The 20,588-nt window shown below is 41.4% G+C and overlaps 1 protein-coding gene across 1 annotated transcript in view; it reads right to left on the bottom strand.

The window, feature by feature from the left end:
* LOC139931264 (1,4-alpha-glucan-branching enzyme) overlaps window positions 1-20,588 on the bottom strand; it is a 71,652-nt gene that overhangs the window by 19,065 nt on the left and 31,999 nt on the right. The window contains exons 11-13 of the mRNA XM_071924727.2: window positions 15,677-15,787; window positions 15,415-15,586; window positions 3,499-3,683 (exon numbers count right to left, since the gene is read on the bottom strand). Coding sequence (XP_071780828.2) covers window positions 3,499-3,683; window positions 15,415-15,586; window positions 15,677-15,787 — 468 coding nt within the window. The remainder of the gene's footprint in view (window positions 1-3,498; window positions 3,684-15,414; window positions 15,587-15,676; window positions 15,788-20,588) is intronic.

The following is a 20,588-nucleotide window of genomic DNA, read 5'->3' as shown; positions in this document are numbered from 1 at the left end:
CTAGCAATGGCACTGACTCGCTAGAATGTAAACAACTTAAAAATGTAATAAAGTGCAAAATAATATAATTTGGATGGAGAGCTTGTGAAATAGTGACGGGCAAGCTAACTCATTTATGATTACTACAGCAGAATAAAATGTAGCTAATATTGCGATTAATTTTTCTGGCCCACGATATATTGTCACATTTTTGTATTGCGATATATTGAATTTCGATATATCGTGCCATCCCTTCTAGTTTCATATCGGGTATGACAACCTGCTCTGCCTGCAGTATCACAGTATCATGTCCAGAAACAACAGTGTTGGCCAATTATGGGTGAAAATAAGCAAGGATAAAGTCCAAGACCTCCAATGACCTCAATGCTCATATGACTGAAATGGAATTTAAGTTTATCTTTCCAGCGATAACAAAAATGTGAATGTTTGAGATTTAGTGCCATTATTATTACAGTTCAAGTTGGTTTAAGTGTTGTCACCAATCAATAAAAGTATCTTATGCTGCCCCCTAGTCTGTTGTAATGGTCCGACCAGGTAGTTTTAGGTTGCGACCTTCCAGTTAAGAAACGCTGGTATAAACATAAACAGAGCGAAGAGCACTCTGGAGGCCATGGTCTTCTCGCCAGTGTAGATTGTCTCTGTTTATAGTGTACATTGGCTCTGTTTACAGTAAATTGCAGTGGGAGACCCCGAGATGTGTGCACTAACAGGGGCTTCAGTTCATGTCCAGAGTTTGGCCCTTTGAAGCTCACTGCTGCACATCTTCAAAGAGGCGGGCGCACATCGCACTTTTAAGCAAAGTCCTTGCATGTTTCCGTATCCTCTTAATTCTACAAAACGCCCTTGGACACTCCCACCTAGGGGAAATATTGAACCAAATTATAGAATCTCCTCACTTAGCAATATTACCTTGGCAATGTCACTGATACGCTGTACAGAGGATTCAGACGCTTCTGATTTTAAGGATCTCTGAGCAGCTATTGGCGTTTTCTGCGAGTAATGTTCTACATAGGCTTTTTGTGATGTTGTATCGATCCCCGAATGAGAAATTTTTCCTTTCACCCGCCTCCTTCCACATGGAGGTCGGAGGGCAGGGTCAGCTACAGAACCGCCTGGAACTGAGAGGGATTCGGTGCAGATCTGTAGTACTTGAGTCTGGTCTCGAGGCCACTTTTCTGACGTCTTGAACTTCGTCTCATGCCTATTTTGACTCGGACTTGTCTTGGTCACAGCCACTATTAGATGGTGACTCAACTTTTTCCCACCTGTCTAAAAATGTTCAAAGATACGCTTCTCTCCACCTGGTCTACCCTTGTTTATTTTCTAAACATTTAAATGTCCCTCAAGCTTCTATGCATTAATCAGTCAAAATCCTTGGCATGAATTAGTTGGATAGAGGATTAGGATCGGAAGGGTTTGGATAGATCTACATCTGTGTTGATCTTTAAAGGATAAGGCCGGTGTTTTTTAATGCATTGCTTACCGTCAACAAATCCTATGAAAATAACAAAATCAACAATGTGTTTGCTCTACTCCCATTACTTTCTGACTTCCCACGTACCGTTTTTAGCCGTCAACCCAGAAGTAATTGGCTCCAATTGTCAGCTAAAAACCTTGAAATACAGCTCACAAAGACATAGTTTCAATTTAAAATTTTAACTGTTACCACGAAAAGTCAGACTGTTGTAGTTATTACCAAATCAAATTCAAATGGGAACAAATTCTTCATTATGCCGGGGACTATTTTCTGTGCTACGGAACTACTTTCCTGAGATCGCAAACGTGTTTACAGTCGTTTGCGAACAGCTTATTAAGTTGTTTGAGGAAAAAGTCGGCCGGCCCGGTGCATCGTGATGATGAAATATGTTGCCCAGAGCAACGGCATGGCTCTTTGACGTGTTTTTAATCGTTTTTTTAATACAATGGAGTTCTATGGCTGCTGGGACATGGCTTCATTTGGCACCGGCTACATGGACAAGATTTGTTGGCAAAACAAAATCATTGCTGATTTTGTTATTTTCATAGGATTTGTTGATGGTAAGCAATGCATTAAAAAACACCAGCTTTATCCTTTAAGAAACTCTGAAGCATTATTTCTACACTTGGAGGGACATGTTGCGTTTATTGCCCATTTTGATCTTTGCTCTGGTCTTTGTTTTGACTTGGTCTCAACCTGCTTTGGTCCTGGTCTTGGAAGTGACTTGGATTCGACTAAGGTGGTCTTAATTACAGCCCCGATGCAGTGTCTTGCTCATGGACACTTCAGCAGGGTGAATGCTTGCTGTCATAGGGGCTTGTTGAAGGAATAATGGAGACTTACTCCCTACTTCCACCCAGCTGCCCAGATCTTTACACATTATGAAACTTCGCTGAAATGACAACCCTCAAAATGCCATAATGTAATAATAATAAAAACCATTCCACGCATAATCTGAGGCGATAGATCAGAGAAAGAACATTCTCAGATGATGTCTTAAGTGCACATTGAAGCGCACCCATCTACTGCATGGCTTCACATAAAAACAAAACAAAACATAGAAACAGCCAAGAATAAGAGCACCCAATATGTTACAGGTCAGTATTGGTGCCAAATGTATGCATATTTCCTGCCAGTAGCCTCCTTAGGGACCAGCATTCCCCACCGTTCCCCCCAAAAGAGAGCAGAGAAAACAGCCAGCCAGGCTCTGCTTTCCCTTTGCCTTACCTCTAAAGCTCTGTTTCACCCAGTTGTAAAGGGTGTTAAAGGCTTCATAAAGTCAGCGCACACTTCTGATTGATAGACCAATATGCAGAAATTATCCCTGTGAACCAGACATGGCTCTAATTATGCTCTCTGATACATTTCCCCCTCCGCTGCATCCGTCTGGCTGGTGGGGAGAAATAGGTCAGAGTGTAACGCAGCAAGGTGAAGTAGCTCTAATCTGAGGACTGAATCGTGGGGATGCGAGGGAGGGTATTTTTGAATCAATTACACAGACTCACTTCTAATCCCTGTCAATTTAGCCAAACACTCTCCATTTGCATTATCCCATTACTTTGCTACCAGCCCCTCAAGAGAAAAACACCGTGCTACATCATTTTTTCCCATAGGCTTCAATTGCAGGCAAAGAGAAGAGCTGCAGTATGAGAGTGAAATCCATTACTGTTCACCTTGACAGCAGCCAGAGATACAAGACATTTCCAAAATGAACCCTCTTTATGGTGCATTTATCTCCACCTGTCTGAGAACTACTCCTCAATTTGGAAATAGGAGGACAAAAAAAAAAAAGGTGAAGGTGTGTATTGATGGTGGCCTGAGAATCGAGTTATGAGCAAAAAACAATGTTATATGAGCTAAAGCAGTTATGGACAAAAGGTAGAGACATTGGCAGTGATAAGGAGCCATGCCGTTATATTTTTATGTCATTTTGTCACAAGTGTGTGGGTGCGTGCGTGCACATACCGCGCAGCACATGCATGTGTGTGAGTGTGTATGTAGTAAGCGTGCTCTGTCCTTACAGGTGGGGCAGCCAGCCAGCCGTACTTGTCCTCGGTGCGGTTCATGTCCCGGTCAAAGGCGTAGAGCTGACTGTAACGGAGGTGATCCGTGTCCAGTAGGTTAAACTGCCGCCGGGCATAGTGGTAACTCTGATTGTTCCCCTCTCTGGGGAAATCCAGCCACTCTGGATGGCCAAACTCATTCCCTGCAATACAGAGAACATTATTAAAGAATGTACATAATGAATGGATAGGCACACATTCTCTATGAATTAGCATACTGTATCACACTGTGATGTATGAGGTCCTTTTCAGGGTTTGGACAATTTTTAACAAGACAAAAAAAAGATCAAAGGCACCTGAACCATTGTACAGTCAGGCCTCTTTTTATACCCCAACAAAAGGTTAGCACTATCCATATTAATACAGTGCGACAAAGCTCTTGCAACATTTCACCAACTGTGCCCTTCCTGGCACCCAGGAACTTGCCCTTTCATGAATAAAGCTTCAAAAAAGCCAAAACAAGGGGAAACACAGTGCAAATAAATCCCAGAGCTTTCATTTGGGACTCACTTTTCCAACAAATATATGCAAAATTAATTCAACAGGATATATTTATATAATATTTCTTCATAACAGAGAGCAAACTTCAAGTCGACGCTGGAAATGAGGAGAAATTGCAAAGAACTATTCATAAGTCTGACACAAATAAGCACAAAGAGGGAATTCTCCAGGAGATCTCTCTTTATCACAGCATTCATTAATTCATGTTTATTAAAGCATTAGCTAAATTTTTGAAATATTCCGTCTCCTCTCAAGCACCACAACTGTGCCTGTTGTACTTTTTTTTTGTGTGTGTGTGTGCAGCTGCTGCAGAAGATTGCTCAGCTTCCTCAGTATCTTTCAGCTGAGAGGGAAACCCAGCAAGGGCTTGAGTGAAAACCTCAGACTAGCATCTCAGACGGAGACGGAGCTACGCAGTCCACATGCAAAGCTGAATCCGCAGAAGTCTATGAGACAGCAGTCCTGATGCAACTGCCCTGTCATGCAGAGAGATGAGATAATGAATCCGTCATCGGATGTCAAGACAACATCATAAAACAACAGTCGGGATAATTGAATTCCCGGCAGAGGAAGAAACGCATTGACAAGAGGCAGAGGAAAGAAGCATGACAATAGAATAGAGGCTAGTTGTTTATTCGGGTACTGAGAAACCCCACCCCCACCCCCGAAAAAAAAAAAAAAAAGAAGAAAAATCAGAGTGATGGGATGAAGTGGAACGGACAGGGAGTGACAGCAGATTCTAATGAAATACATTATGTAGGTGTTAAAGAAGTAGCAAACAATAAGCCGCGGACTGCCAACTGAACAAGCCCACTGCAGCACTTGCCTAGGAATTAGGGCAGCAGAGAGAGAGAGAGATGGGGAGAGAGAGAGAGAGAGAGAGAGAGGGAGGGAGAGAGAGAGAGAGGGAAGGGAGGGAGAGAGAGGGAAGGGAGGGAGGGAGAGAGAGCCTTTTCTTGTGACATCTGCACAAATAATAAGCCTCCCACACAGCTGAACTTGAAATGTAAAGGAGAGAATTACACCTCAGACTTGGAACGCTGGCAGTCAAAGGAGGACTTTCTTTCCTCCACTCCACCAACAGGAATGTGTAAGCTACATATTCTTTGTGCATTCGAAAATTCACGTTTTTATTATTCCACATGCAAATAATCTCACCGCGCAGCACACAGGACACCTATTTAGTTTAGCATATGTGGAAAAAAAAAAAAAATTAAACATCATACAAGGCATGGGCTTTAATTACTCTTCGTGACAACGTAACTATTTCAAAGTTCAAACAGTTTTCGCAGAAAGGAAACTTATTCAAGAGTGTTTGAATGACACATGGCAATGGATTTTTAAGACTGAATACTGTTAAAGATGAAATATTGAATATTGTCTTTCTTCATACATCAGATGACTTTCTGCACCATTGTCAAAGTCAATAAATATTCAGAAATACTTCAAGTAGTTCAAAATATTCAAAGGCACTATGAAGGAAACATGTTTTTGCTGTTAAAAAAAATGAAACATTCGAAATATTTTTTCCACCAAATTTTTGTTTTTGAGATACAGAATTTGTACAGCAAATCAAATATTTTAAGTGTAGACATGTATCACGTAAATTAACTGATTCACTATCTAAATTAACTGATAGAAAAGGATGATATTTGCAAATTAAAATATTTTTTTTCATATTTTCCATTTCTGTTCTGATTCTGATGCAGGTACCACCTCGGTTTTGCTCAAAGTAAGAGCTCATCTTTCGGTAAATACAATATAATGAATGCAAAATAGCCTCTGATCCTCCTGGTGTGATCATCTTGACTCAAGCGTAACCTTGAATAAGAAGATGAATTGATGTACTGGTAATTCTCAGCCCACTTGAAAAGACAAGTAAGATACTGAGGATCGTTCTGAATGAAGGATGACAAGGACACGCTGCAAGTTGACAACCTTCCCTCAAGGAAAGAAACATGAATACAAAAAAGTTCCTTAGAAAGGCGGTCGCAGTGAGTATAACGCTGTCTGTATGCAAGTAACAATCACATGATATCAAGAACATGTCAAGAGGGAGCAATGGCATGAAAGGAGAATACCCTCAAATGTGCTATGGGCTCCACCTGTTAAGCACCACCTAAGGAAAAAAGCCCCATGATTACCGCAGGGAACTCACTCCTTAGGTGCTGCTTAAAGGGAAAATCCACACTGCGATACTCTTACACTGTTAGATATCATCAATCGGTGACGTTAAACGCATTCCAGGAGTTATTCTGCAATGAAGTGTCGTAATTTACTTTTTCGTGGAATCCACTTTTCCCTCAACCTGCCTCCTCTGCTTCTACTTCAGTTGGTGATTTCCTACATTTCCCAGAATGACTTTCAACGACCCCGAGAGAAGAGGGATCTTTGTGTTGGATACAAGTAGATGGAGACGGTTAGGTTTTCCAGTCGAGAAAAACTGAGAACGGAGATAGAGCGATGTCGTAGTGTACCTTGCCCAAATGACAAAAAAGCCGTCAAAGAGGGTGTTGTAACCTCTTTTTCTACCGACGACGGATCCGCAAAGATACAAGCTGTAGATGCATTGCATTCTGGTCTAGTGAGGCTACTGTCAGTGCAGAAATTGGTCTCTCTGCCTCTTCTACGATGGTTTTCTCCCTGTATGATTGTTGAACGTCGGTGCAAAAACGGTAAATCTAGAAAGAAGCCCTCGCTCTTTGATTCTGAGGGTCTGACACCAAAACCTGACATTTACAGTTGATGCTTTAGATAGCTGGACATTTTTCTGCCATCAAACTCGATTGTAGCTGCGTCGGAAATATCTCAACGTGACATCACGTCGTCTACGTTTGGCCAATTATCCGCAGGAATAAGAAAAATACACCACCAAACAACTAAATGGACCCAGGAATGCAAGGTACATCACCAATAGCAGTTTTTTTACAGTCTGAAAGTATTTTAGTGTGGACTTTTCCTTTAATGGGCAGGCAGCAGTAAGCTATTCCTTATCATCCACTTGCACTGTGAGCGTGTGTCAGGCACACACACGCACACGCACACACACACACACACACACACACACACACACACAAGCAAACACAGGGGCTGGAGAACTCTGGAAAAAACGTGGTCTGCCTGCTAATCACTGTTTAAGACAGCAAGCCCAGATACACGCCCATGCTTTGATAAAAGCTTTCAAAAGAGCCACACTTAATTAGCTGTATAAATGAACTAGCCTCTGTTTACTTGTGTTTATTTTCAGTTTCCCGCTGTTATTTTAAAGACAAGTGGAGTTGATTGATTTCCAGTAGAGGTTCATTCGGTGCCCCGTGGAAGCCTGTGACTCTGCATCTCAGTTCAGCTTTAAAGAAACACATCAGACACACCTCCATTAGTTAATCTTTTCCCTCCTTCTCCAGCTCTCCTCTACAATAATACAGCAATGTTCCTCCCATATGCCTGCATTAATCACCATGATAATCACCCTCCTCTGCCTCCTCACAGCTGAAATAAACCAGATAGCACATTCTGTACAAGAATGAAATATGATGGATTCTCACCCCCAATACACACATAAATAAAAACATAATTTGTGTCTCATAATATAGCTGGGGCACGGTGATCTGAGGGGAAATATGGTGAGGAGTGAGAGAATAATACACACAAAGATTTGCTTCCTAAAATATCACAAACAAAGAAAACAATTAAGGCTAGCTTTGGAAAATTAGGGGAAACTAACTCTGAAACTCTAACTCTAAACTGAAAAACTGTTCAGTAAAGTAAACTGAAGGCCTTGAGATATTTCCATCTGGTTGTCTGGACTTACACACACATTAGTATAGCGTATGGTTTAGGGTTTAGTTTAGGGTTTTATAAAAAGCAGCTTCAAATCCTAAATGGTGTATAAAACATCACACCTCAAAACAAAAAGAGAAAACCAAACCTTGCGCTGGCAGCAATGTTATGACACTCTAAGCCAAAAGTGTCAGAAAGCAGATACATGAGTGATATTATTTCTCTAATTGTATTTCAGAGCATTTCCATAACTCTACAGTCCTATTCAATGCTATATATTACAGTGAAAGCTCCCCTCCCAGTCATAGCGTCAAAGCCTAAGGAGTAAGAGAATTATGTTTTTGAAGGAGGGGATTATGAATATTAGGCTTGAGACCTCCAATGATGTCTGGGACCTCTTTTTTTTTTTTTTTTTGTCTGAGTTTAAGCCCACCGCTCACACATACCTGTCCTCTAGACCAGTGATTCTCAACCTTTTTCATATCAAGGACCCCTAGGTTAGTCCACATTAGGGCCACGGACCCCCATTTGATGAGATTTTGTCTCTCTGACCCAAATCTGGGAATATTTTTATTGTCAGATATGATTTTGTCCAGAATTCCATGACTATCTGTATTGTAGGTAGAGAGATAACAGTGAAGCTATGACCAAAATAGTCATTCTTCTACATTCTCTAATTGTGTTGAATTTCTTATAAATTAAATAATGCTAAAGTTAATGCTAAACAATTCATCAATTTGCTGGACCCCCCTGGAACCCCCTCAAGGACCCCTGGTGGTCCCCGGACCCCACGTTGAGAACCACTGCTCTAGACATCCCTATTAATCGCTCCAAAAAGGTTATTCACACAGTCATTCGATTTTTTTGTTTTTTTTTAATCTATCATAAATATTTCTATGGCTACTGTTCCATTCCCTTCTAGCTTCAAACATGTAACGGTTCAACCCCTCCTCGAGAAACTTAGGTCAATTACTGGAATCGAAAGATCTGAACTAACGGCCCGTCATTATCAAAGGTTTTAGAGAAAGTAGGTTCAACTCAGCCGATATTTCTCTGAAATGAAAACGCCAATGCTGTGAAATTCCGTTTGGCCTAGCCAGCGTTGCTCGGCTTTACAAGCAACACCGAGGGTCAACCTGTGCAACTTGTTTTGACTGGAAGCCTAGCTGCGACCTGTGCATTTCATCGGAGGGCTCTGCCGAATATGTAATTGCTATTGGGACCTTCAGAATGTGTGTTTCACGTAAGATTTTGAACTGATATTAAAGGGGTGGGGAAAAAAATCAACACAAGTTTCTTAGGATCATCTCAATGCTTAAATTTATGGTGGTTCCAACAATGATATGATTAATGGGGGGCAACCGTGTTTACACAAGGTTATGTCAGACAGCTTTCTAGCTGGCACATCCCATTACTCCTCTGCACAGCCCTGCATCAGATAAGGGCCTCACAGTGACACACTCCCCTCAGTAATTAGCAGCACAAGAAGGAGCCAAGGATCAATGTGTTTTCCATTGGAGGGATTCTGGCAAAGCAAGATCAATGAGGGAATCAAGAGGGGATGGGAGGGGAGGGAGTCACAGAAGGTTTTAGGCGCAGCGTTAAAAAAAAAACAAGCTGAAGACATGTTCCAATGATTATTTGCACTTGCTTGATTGATTTCTTGTTACTCTGGGTGTTAATGTACACTCGCACTCCCACTTGTGCACATTAAATAAGCATTACTGGTCAAACAGCAGAGGTGGGATCAGCACGTTCATCAAAAACCAAGAGCTTGAAAACCCAGTAAGCTTTCAGTGAGATAATCTATTTGAAATGTATGAGGAGGAAGTGCTGGATTTCAATTCACCGTCCAAGGCCACAGTATAATGGCTGCCTGTTGCATTGTAGCTTTCCATGAATACAGATTGGTGGAGGAGAACTTTTTAGCTAATAATTTAGACTGTAAATCTGCAAGGTTATCTTAAGTCTCTGTGAGCCCTGAAAGTCAGGAAGTGAGAGTGCTTCCATTCTATCCCTGCTGATGTAATGATAAAACCACTGAGGCGTTTCATTACTGCCACGCCACTTGCCGCTTTAATGTCATTGACACTCCAACAACCTTTACAGTATCCATCTCTCAGCATCGCAAATACTGATGCTCCCTCTGTCCTCTTTCTGTGTGGTGTTTGCTATTGGTCATGAGTAAATAGATGGGTTTTTCTAGGCTAGGCACTTCAAATTGATTTGCTTGCTCAAACAATTTGTTCTTGCTCAGCACTGACTAAATGACTCTGCAGCCATTGATCCATTGACACGGCATGTCATCTCGTATTTACTTGAAATTTTTTTTCTTTGCTTAAGCATTTCGCTAATGCTTGTCTGATGCCCTAAACATTGCCAAGTCCTCGGGGCTGAACTGAGGCTTGTACCTTTGGGGATTTACAAACATAAGCTTTTTTTAGTTTCTTGTTTTGGTTTGTTCTTTTCTTCAGAACAAAAAAAAAAAAAATCTTAAAAAAAAAAAAAAATGTCATCCATTAGTTACTGTTATCAAGAGATAATGGCATTTATTTATTTGGATCCCCATTAGCCACTATCAAGGTAGCAACTACTCTTCCTGGGGTCGGTTATTTTAGTCAGACAGGAACTCTCAAAAGAGAACATTATTTCTCTCTCAGCCTCCTACATAGCGTTCTCTTTTCCACATCTCTGCCTTTTCTTCTCTTCAATCCAGTTGATAGAATGGGGTATATTAAGAGTTTGAATTGTGAATTTGTCTTATTTGTCTGAATAATTCAGCAAATTAGAATTTAAGGAAATGGAATGCAGTTCGCTGAGTATTCATTTTAAAAATGGCGTGCGTATTCATTCCAGTTCTGTTTTTTTCTGTGCTCTATAGGACAGTTCTGTGAGTAAGATAGAAGAGTTTGTCCCATATCCTCAAATCTGTGACGCAACACTGAAGAGAATGAACTGGAAAATAGAATAATACATGACAGGGTTATACAAGAACAGGTAAATACCACAGGCATAAAAAAGGAAAAAAGTAATTACATAAAAGCCTGTCGGTGAAAGAAAATGTGATCAGTAAAATCTTTACTTCTAAAATTCTAAAAGGCAACTAAAAAGGCATCTAAAAGGCAACTAATATAAAGTAAAATAGGGTTAATATGACCTTCCATGCATTTAGTCTCCTGTCAGAAACCTGGTAGCAGAATTGTGCACACTCTAATCTTTGCAATGTTCTTAGGCTGGAAAAACAACTCCGAACCAGCTCTTTTTTTTTAAGCTTTTTTACCTTTAAAATTACTAGATGAACTAAGTAACACAGTATATTATCATAAGTATAGTGGTGAAAGGAGAATAATATGACAAAGGGGTTATATTTAGAGCCGGCCCCAGAACTGAGCCTTGCGGCACGCAATACATAATCATTGAAGAAGCAGAAGAAGCACAATCACAAATGGATTATCAATTAGAATGACATGATTACTGATGTCATGGCTCTGTTTAGGTCAAGTAATGCTAATACACGGCAGAATCTGCACTCATCAGGATATCATTAGTAACTCTAAGAAGGGCAATTTCAGTACAACAGTGTTTACAAAAACAAGACTGAATTTTTTTGTCTACCCCCTATACAACTTGTTTCGATACAGTTGTATCAAAAAATCTAATCTCAATTTAATCTAGTCTCCAAAATTCAATAAAAAGGTACCTTGGGAATGGGTCTATATATATTAAGGCTGAATGGATCAATGGAGGGTTTTTTCAGCTGAGGCTAAACACTTGCCATCTTAAATTAGTCAGGATCACAACCGGTGGAAAGAGAAATATTCATATCAAAGAGCAAGCTAGGTCCTCACAACGCCTTTGAGGATATTAGTCAGAATAACTAAAGAACTGGAGGACGGTCTCATATGTGATACAGTATCCATAAGGTCCTGTGGTGAAATTGGCAATAAGTGGCTTCCAGTCCAGACCGGGGCAGACTGTGTGCAGACTGAGTGATCTTTGATCTGGAGGTTAAAAACTTCTCACAGCCAGCAGTACAAGAAGCAAGAACACCATTAGGGGCAGATTTCACAAGGCAATGTGAGACTTGTTTCCACTTACTGCAGATGGGAGAAAAAAATAAATAAATACATTTAAAAAAAAGGTGAAGAATTCTGAAGTTGATACTTTAAAGATGTGAGACATTACAAAGAGTTAGAGACGACTGTGAGAACACCCTTGTTGATTTTCTGTAGTTACAGACACATTTTCTAGTTCGTATATAAAGTGAAGGTCATTTTATACATTTTATAAAGTTGAAAACTGAATCTCAGCCTTCAAATCACTGTCACTGTAGCAGCTCTAATTTGATGTACTTTATTTGATAATACAAAGAAAAGCAATATATGCAGTACAGCATATTGCTTCTTATAGGAGACCTTTTCACCCCCATTAATGCTGAAAAACTATTAATGGCAACATAATAAAGATAATTTCAGGTAATTTCAGGTCCTTAAGTACATCCTGACAACATCACATACTGTCAGAACATTAGTTCTGTGGTTTCTAGCTTTATAAGAGAACAGTTAATTTTCCACACAAAGTGACTGAACTAGCCTTGGCTTGATGAATATGGCGAATTTCAAAAAATGAGTGGCATTGCCCTTTCAAGTTTCAAGATTTGATTTAGTGTAATACTGTATCATTTAGCCAGATTGAGTGGATCAGTTCAGGGCCTCGTCACGTTTTAAATAATCGGTCGACACCTGACATAAGACGCTCAGCGGCATCTGGACAGCCATAAGAGCCTGTGTTTCTGCTACTGTAATGCAATTTGCATACTGTATGTGATGAAAATATGCAAGGAATCTACAAACAAACAGACAATATGTTAGTTAAAACTCATCTTTCTCATAAAAGGTGATCGATCAACTTGATAAAATCACTGGTAATTTGTTATGCGTTTGGAACATACTGTATGATCCATTCCATAAATAGTTTAGTTGCTGCTGGGTCAATTCTTGAATTTACTGTAGATGAGGATAATTCTGATGCTAAAAAACATTTTGTGCCATTTCCCTTACAAAATTATGGCAATGTGTCATCTTCTGATTACCAGTTTAATAAAAGGTATATATAAAAAGCTAGAAACTTTACTCTATTATTGTATGCTCAAATGCACAATACACAATTATGTCCAAATAATCAGAAAATGTTTGTTTTTTTTCCCCCCATGTCTCATTAATCCCTAGGTGAAGGGCTTTAGGCTTGAAACGAATGTGGCCATATTGTTGCTCCTGCCCTGTCAGTCAAAGTTAAACGCCGCTCATAAAACCTGAGCAGTTGGAGCTGCACAGGATGGCAGAAGGTTGACAGAAAATGTAGGACCAAAAAATCCATGGAAGACAAAGATCAGAGAGTGCAGCAGAGCATGTTTTGAGCTACACTTTTTGCCAAAGAATCAGATCTAATTACCATCAACTGTCCCTCAACTGCCCACATGGGGTCAATTCTCTGACATCCTTTTCATTGTGAGCTACGCCGTTATGATTGTCCATCAAAGGAAAACCGGCTTTAATTATGCCTTTCCCCCCCATATCAATCCACATAGCAGAAATTTTAAGTGTTGTCACTGACTGGTCCAAAGGGGCTACTCCACCGCACGTGGAATATGAGATGTTCACTGCTTCACTGCAAAAAATCTCCATCTTAACAAGTCAGTTAGCCTCTTATTGAGTCCTAAAATCCAAATTTTCTTAAAATAAGTGAAAAAATCTGCTAATGGGGTTAGATAACTTCACCTGTTTCCAATGCAAATCAATTTGTTTCTAGAAATTTGTAGAATCAAGTGTCATTTTACTTGATAGTAGTGCAGTGATCTGCCTTATTCTGACTTGTTTCAAGAGACTGACACTCATTTTCTAGAAAATTCAAAAAACAAGTGGAGTTATCTCACCTCATTGGCAGAATTTTTCTCTTGAGTTTAAGAAAAATAGGATTTTAAGGCTGAATATGAGACTAAATGACTCCTTAAGATCGACGTTTTTTTGCAGTGTTGTTAAGGAAGAGAGGATGGTTCACTCTCTTTAAAGTAAGCAAGTGTGTAAGTCAGTGCTTTAAAACAAGTATGAATTTATGGTAATATAGCACAGGCGTCATCTTAAATTATCTGGATTTTTAGAGGACACACAGCTTGGCCAGAACACCTAGTCACCAGGTGGAGCTAAAATGCTGTGCATAGCGAGCGTATGCTGTATTTACATTAAGCCGGAGACCACCACAAGCACGGAAACACATTCCCCTCAGCCAAGGTCAACTTCCAACATCATTAATTATCACTTTATTATCTTTACCAGCAGGCCACGATAAAGTCACACCACAGCTTAGATGATGTGTTGAAAATGAGGAGCATTTCAACAGTGACTGAGGATTGGTTCCATTTGAAACGCCTATCTGATTTTAGACAGCTTTTGTCCTGCCTTTCAGCACGAGCTCTGGAAAGTGAATATTAACCAATGTCAACCGCACTTCAAAAGGTTTCTTTGATGGTTATCTTCAGCCTTGACTCGTTGGTGGAAAACTACTCTAGAGATATATCCATGAAAGCAACATAACAAGTCTAATAGTGGAACACGTTTTCCCCCAGATGGAACAAGTGACACAAGGATTATTATTATTTCAAGCCTTTATGAATTAAAATCTCTTCATTGTTGCCGAGGTACAATTTGTTTTTGACCGCACTGCTAAATAAATAAAACATTATGACACCCCCAAATGACACTACATTACAAAAGATAACACCTATAACAGCATAAATAAAGACAGCAGGGATAGCATTATCAATTAAATATTTATATTATTATTTCTGCCCATTGCTTGTCGAGGAGCTGGATGGACAGGGGAATGAATGCGTGTTTATATCTGTTCAGTGAACACTCGGGGACTGTAGTGTCTGCCTGAGGGGACAAGTTGAAATGCAGGAAGAATACATGTGAGGGATCTGAAATGATTTTCCTCGCCTGTTTTGTTCAAAAAAATGGACCAAAGAGAAGGATGCTGCCTCGCACCCGTGACCCCCGTCGCTTTCTGAACCAGACTGTCAATCTTCGATTTCACTGTGACTGCCAGATTACTGCACCAGACTGACAGCTGATATGGTTATATATTGATATGACATGATTATATGATGATATATGATTATATGACACACATGACATGATATGACTATATGGCATATGATTTGACAGGATACGTGATATGTGTTATATGATATCTAATATGATATATGATATGACAGATGTTCTGACACTTATAAAAATGTAGGCTGAATTCTTTGCCTTTTTGTGTCATTATTTATTTTTACTCTGTTTAATCACCACAGTTGCCTAAACATAGGTTAAAAGATTCAAATGAATGAATTGGAATGTGTGTAAAAAGAAAATCAACTGTGCAAAAAAAAACCCCAAACAAACAAAAAATCACCAAAACACAGGTATCTTATAGAACTGTGAAAAACACTCAAGGCTACTATTTTTTAACGACTGCTTACTATCATTTAGGTGTAACTGAACTCATTCCCAGGTCTAAGTGTCAGTGTGCGTCACCATGACGACTCACCAATGAAGTTGAGGTAGCCCTCTCCGCCCAGGCCGTGAGTGAGGAGGCGGATCATCTTATGCAGCTGGATGCCACGATCGATGATGTGTGTCATGGGAATCAGGGAGCTCATGTTGGTGTACATCTCCTTGTCCATTAGCCAGAAGGCCAGAGTCTTGTCCCCAACCAGAGCCTGGCAAGTTGGGTTAGATTCAATTAGCCACAGCTAGATACCGCTAATGCTACTTAAACCGTAAAGTGGGATCATGAGGTAATGGCCTACCTGGTCATGACTCTCCGCGTAGGCTATGCAGTTCTCTCCATAACGCCTGTTGGTCAGTGTGTGGACGATATTGCCTATGTCCCAGTCCTCATCCTTTAACTCCTTCAGGATCTGTTCAATGACAGGGAGGGGTTATTGAGAAAAGGTGTGATAGATGGCCAGCTGAGAGATCCATTCAGGGTCTGACTGATGGCGGAAGCTCAGCGTTGGGTCCTGGCTCTGCAGTCGGCAGTCTTTCTACCTTTCTTAACTTTTCTCTGGGTTACACTTCCTTTGCAGATCAATCTCTGTTTTGACATCTCTATATCCCCACCATGAGTTATGTCTATCTTTGAATGGCGGTAATGGAGTTTTTAATAACTTCCCTACAGCCCATGGGTAGTCAGGCATCAGCCTTCCCCACCTGAGATGGGCAAGGTCAGAGCCTCTCATCCAAATGGAGGGATTCAACAATAAATCCAGCCGTGGAATCAATGCCCTGCCTCTGGCCTGCCCACATCCACACTTCCTGCCGAGGAGTCATTTGCAGAGGTCAGAAGGAAATGCAGGCAACCAACAAATGCATCACAAGTACATCTGCCCACACAGTGCAGCTATGGTCGCGAACAGGAACTGGCCCTAATCACTCAAACTTGCACAGGCAAATGGAGGCACAGGGCAGAGTCAAGATAGCTACATGTACAGCAGAGGGCAGAGGGATGTTTTAATAAACGAGCGCGAGATGCTAGAAAGACAACCACAGTATCAATATCGCTCCTAAATGGAAAAATGAGAAAAAAAGAGTGAGTGTAAAGAGCAAGTTGTTGTGAACTTAACTATGCCCTCCAAGAACCCCCGGTGATAGACATGCAGCCTGTCTGATTGGCGGGGGAGCTGGCGAGCCCATCTCGGTGACAGGCTGAAGCCTGCTCAGTGGAATTGGCCATGACAGGTGATTGACATGTCAGGAAACCTTTATATTACTCTACAGAGCCATAATCCTCTGAGTAAAGAGAGTAAATTGTGCCGATCAATATGTCTGAGATGAACTGGCTGGTCCACCTAAATAGAGGGTATCCCGGTCTATATCACCATCTGTCCACATTCACTCCTCTTCACCTAGCCTGTGTGGCCATATTAGTCATTACCGATGCCACCAGAAAGCCTCGGCGAAGCACTTGTCATCTACATGTACAACAAAATCTCAGATCTTTTAACTCCCTGTGAGCCTGAGATTCTCAAACGAAGCCCTGCTGGCTATTCTTAAATTTAAGCTCAACACCAAACGTGGCCAGTTCCCCTGCTGCCTGAGAAGCTTAGCTTGGGCATTATTTTTTAAAATAACTTCTTCAAAAAGAAAATTAAAAAAAAAATCACATTTCAACAAACCCATTTTATGTTGATTGCATTTGCCAGTTTTATTTTCATGCAAACCCGCTTTTGATTCATGTAAACATTTTGTTCTTTATTAGTGTTATTCTTTGGAAGGCACATCGTAACACTATTTTGAAAACTGCTTTTTGTTGTTATTGTACTGAATTTTACTTCTGCAGCTGAACATAGAGGGCAATAATAGCTGAAAATAAATAAATCCCCTAAATGCTGGCTTCTTTTTTTTTTTTTTGACCAGCTCCAATAAAAGAGCTAAACAAGTGAATCGGCAGAATATACCCCCGAGATCATCCCAGCCGCCTCCACATCCACGTACAATCAGACACTTTGCACTTCCTTATGAATCATTACAATTCAATTCAACCGCAAAAGTGGTCTGGGAGCAATTAATCTGGGAGTGGAACTGTCGAAGCAGAGACAGGAGTGACTGGGTGGACGACTTCTCTACCACCAGCTCACCCACATCAACCCCGACCAGCCAAGCTGCCTGGCACCACTGACACTCCACTTCATCAATGATAATGAGCAGTGCACAAATCTTACTTTACAAGCCTGCTGTCAGGAGCCAACCAGAGCGCCCAGATTAATTAGGCAGAGCCAAAAATAAAAAAAAATCGCGCAGTGCAGGATGAGGTCATCTTACTGCCACTGACATACTGTGAGTGATTCAAGGGTCCCTCCACTTCCATCGCCTCGTCCTGAGGTGCTGGAAAAGCCTTGGAGGCAGAGAGCCATTTAGAGCAAAGCCCTTGTTTTACATTTGGCGACTGGCCTGAGCATCCAACCTCCTCTCTTTTAGCAAACACATCTATTGGAACTGTGTTTCGGTTTGCGTTGCTATGGGGACATCCGCTCTTCACACATATAGTGCCACCCCCAGAGGAAGAGGTGAGCCGAGAGAGGAGGAGTATAACACTCAATCCCACGGATCAAGCTAATGCCTCCCTATCTTTATATTTTCACTGTTTTGGAAATTAATGAACTTTCTGCCCACGCAAATGTCTTTGCCTGTGGCTTAGCTCTACTGAAAGGCACTCCCTCGCTCACCTCACAGTTTCCCTGTAATAAGCCTCGCTGAAGAAGCCAACACTGTCTAAATCCTGCAACCGCCAGCTAACACAACATACAAGGAAGGCCTCAGAGTGCAATTAGCTAATAGAATAAAGCAGGATGAAGCTGAAATTCCGCCGTTAAAGGAGGCGAGCGGAGGGCGACACCGGTTGAGGGGGTCAAAGACAGGGGGCGCCCCTTATGGGCTAGCGGTGAAGACGCCGACATGTTTAAGTAAACAAGCTGCTTCCCGTCAGCGCTTGCAGGCAGTCTGAATTTTATTAAGTCATGTTAATTGAATGGTTTGCGCTTCCAGAGTGAGGGCAGCACCAAACTAAATTTTTCGCTCCCCTCAAACTAATAGAGGGAGAAACTGTGCAGACTGATATTTTCATTCAATTAGAATAACTGGAGGGACAGAAACAGAAATTGGGACAATTGATTGGGAGGACGTTCAAGTTTAAGAGCTGGGGAAAGAAAAAAAAAAAAAAAAGTGGGGATGCCAAAGAATTCTCTGCCTTCCCTTCTCTTTTCCGAGCTGCGACCAGCTAGCCCTCTACCTCCTCCGCCTGTAATTGTTTCAATTACATCTCAATCTATTGTAGCTGGAGGGAAGGGTGCTTGTTAAATTAGAGGGCTTTTGTAACATTATCCATTAGGAGTGACAGCATTTTATGGTCGTAATCAGATCGAATCATCCAAACTTGTGCTGTGCGCCTTATCTGGTTCTCTCATTAGGATATCTTAATTTTTCACAGCCTGTTGGTCCTAACAGCTTTCCGCAGCCAGTAAATGAGTCATATCAATCAGTCATGCTGAGGACGAAACGCAGCGTGAGGCCCGGCTCAAGGAACCGGGAGGGAGATTCATTCACACACACATGTGAATCTATAAATACACACCCAGCTCCGTTGCTCTGTCTCCCTCCCTCCCTCCCTCCCTCACTCTTTCTCTCTGTTTCTTTGTCTTTCTCTCTGTCTGTCTTTCTGACCCCCTCCCCACCTCCCACCGCACCCCACACCACCCCCCCACCCCCCATGTGTCTTTCTCTGCAACACACACACCTCACTGGAGGCTCCACTTCAGTCCATTCAAATCCCTCCTAATTGACACTCTGTGAGAAGAGGCAAGGCTAACCCTGAGTGCACTTCACTGGGTATACCAAGGCATGTTCGAGAGCACATGAACGCTTCCCTGCACAGAAATACATGAATATCGGCGTTCACTTGCTTTCCTCCGGCTTTACGATTCACATGGCGTGGTCTCCTCGGGGGAAGCAACAAATTTCGTTTAAAGGGAAAAAAAAAAATGCAACTAGAGGAACTATCTAAACGAATATTGCATCGCAAGCAATATTGTTTGAAAAGTAACAGCAGCAACAACGTCTCCAGAGGCATCCTGAGGATAATCCTGTGAAACCTCTGGTAACCGTGGAGGAGGCTACGTCTCAGCGGTACGGCACTGCTTGCCGCACAGCTAGAGCTAGCATCACTAAGGAAGGTCAAGTCTGGGACTGTCTCTCTCTCTCTCTCTCTCTCTCACTCTCTCTCCCTCTCTCTCACTCTCTCTCTCCCCCTCCCTGCTACTGAGTAAAAACCACCGCTGTGAGAGACAGACTTGATTAACGATGCATAGACTTCCCCCATCGAGAAACACAAGAAACTGTAGTGTGAGAGGATGCATGCGGCGCTGAGGTCACACACTCCACTTTGCTTTTTTACCAAAAATATGAGTAAATATAACTTTCAATATAGACCAGTGGATAAAAAGACAGCCCTTTACATGAATCTCACAGCAGATAACCTTGTTAGGTATTCTGCAAACAGCATTATTCCACCAATACCAGACGACGATAATAAAAAAAACAAATATTATAAACCACATACCTGCCCAGATGTATGAAATTGTTCAGCAGAGTGGCATGTGAATGTTGGCACTACAAAAAGATGCTACTCACACACACACACACACACACACACACATAGAGGCCATGAACCGATCCACATTCATCCACAATACCCTGGCCAACCCAAAGAGATACACACAATCCCCAGAGAAACCCCACTGTCCGCTTTCCCACAAATGCATTTTCTAAGGAATATTTGCGGATTTCATAAAAACACTGTCGCACATTGGCGATGAATGGGTGGCGTGGCTATGAATACATGAGCAAACACCAAGATAATAAATTATGAATTATGTACTGATCTCAGGTAAAAAATATTTATCCAAGTTCTCCAACAGAAGCTCCAACCATTGCTCCAAAACAGAGTGCACAGGTTGCATCAAACCCGATAAAGATTTCTGAGAGTAGATAGTCTAGCACCAATATCCTCTCAAGTGTAGACGGCAAGGAAAACCAAATTTCAGATAAATAAATATACTATATTAACCTTTATTTATCGCAGGTAGGATTGCTGGGTATGCATGCGCTTTCCCTGTGATGCCCTGCTTCACAAATTTACAGTTATGGATTTGCACACCTGTTAGC

The sequence above is a fragment of the Centroberyx gerrardi genome, chromosome 6 (genome assembly GCF_048128805.1).
Source record: "Centroberyx gerrardi isolate f3 chromosome 6, fCenGer3.hap1.cur.20231027, whole genome shotgun sequence".
Lineage (NCBI taxonomy): Eukaryota > Metazoa > Chordata > Actinopteri > Beryciformes > Berycidae > Centroberyx > Centroberyx gerrardi.
The sequence above is the reverse complement of the archived record's forward strand: the minus strand, read 5'-3'. Positions and strand labels throughout refer to the sequence as shown.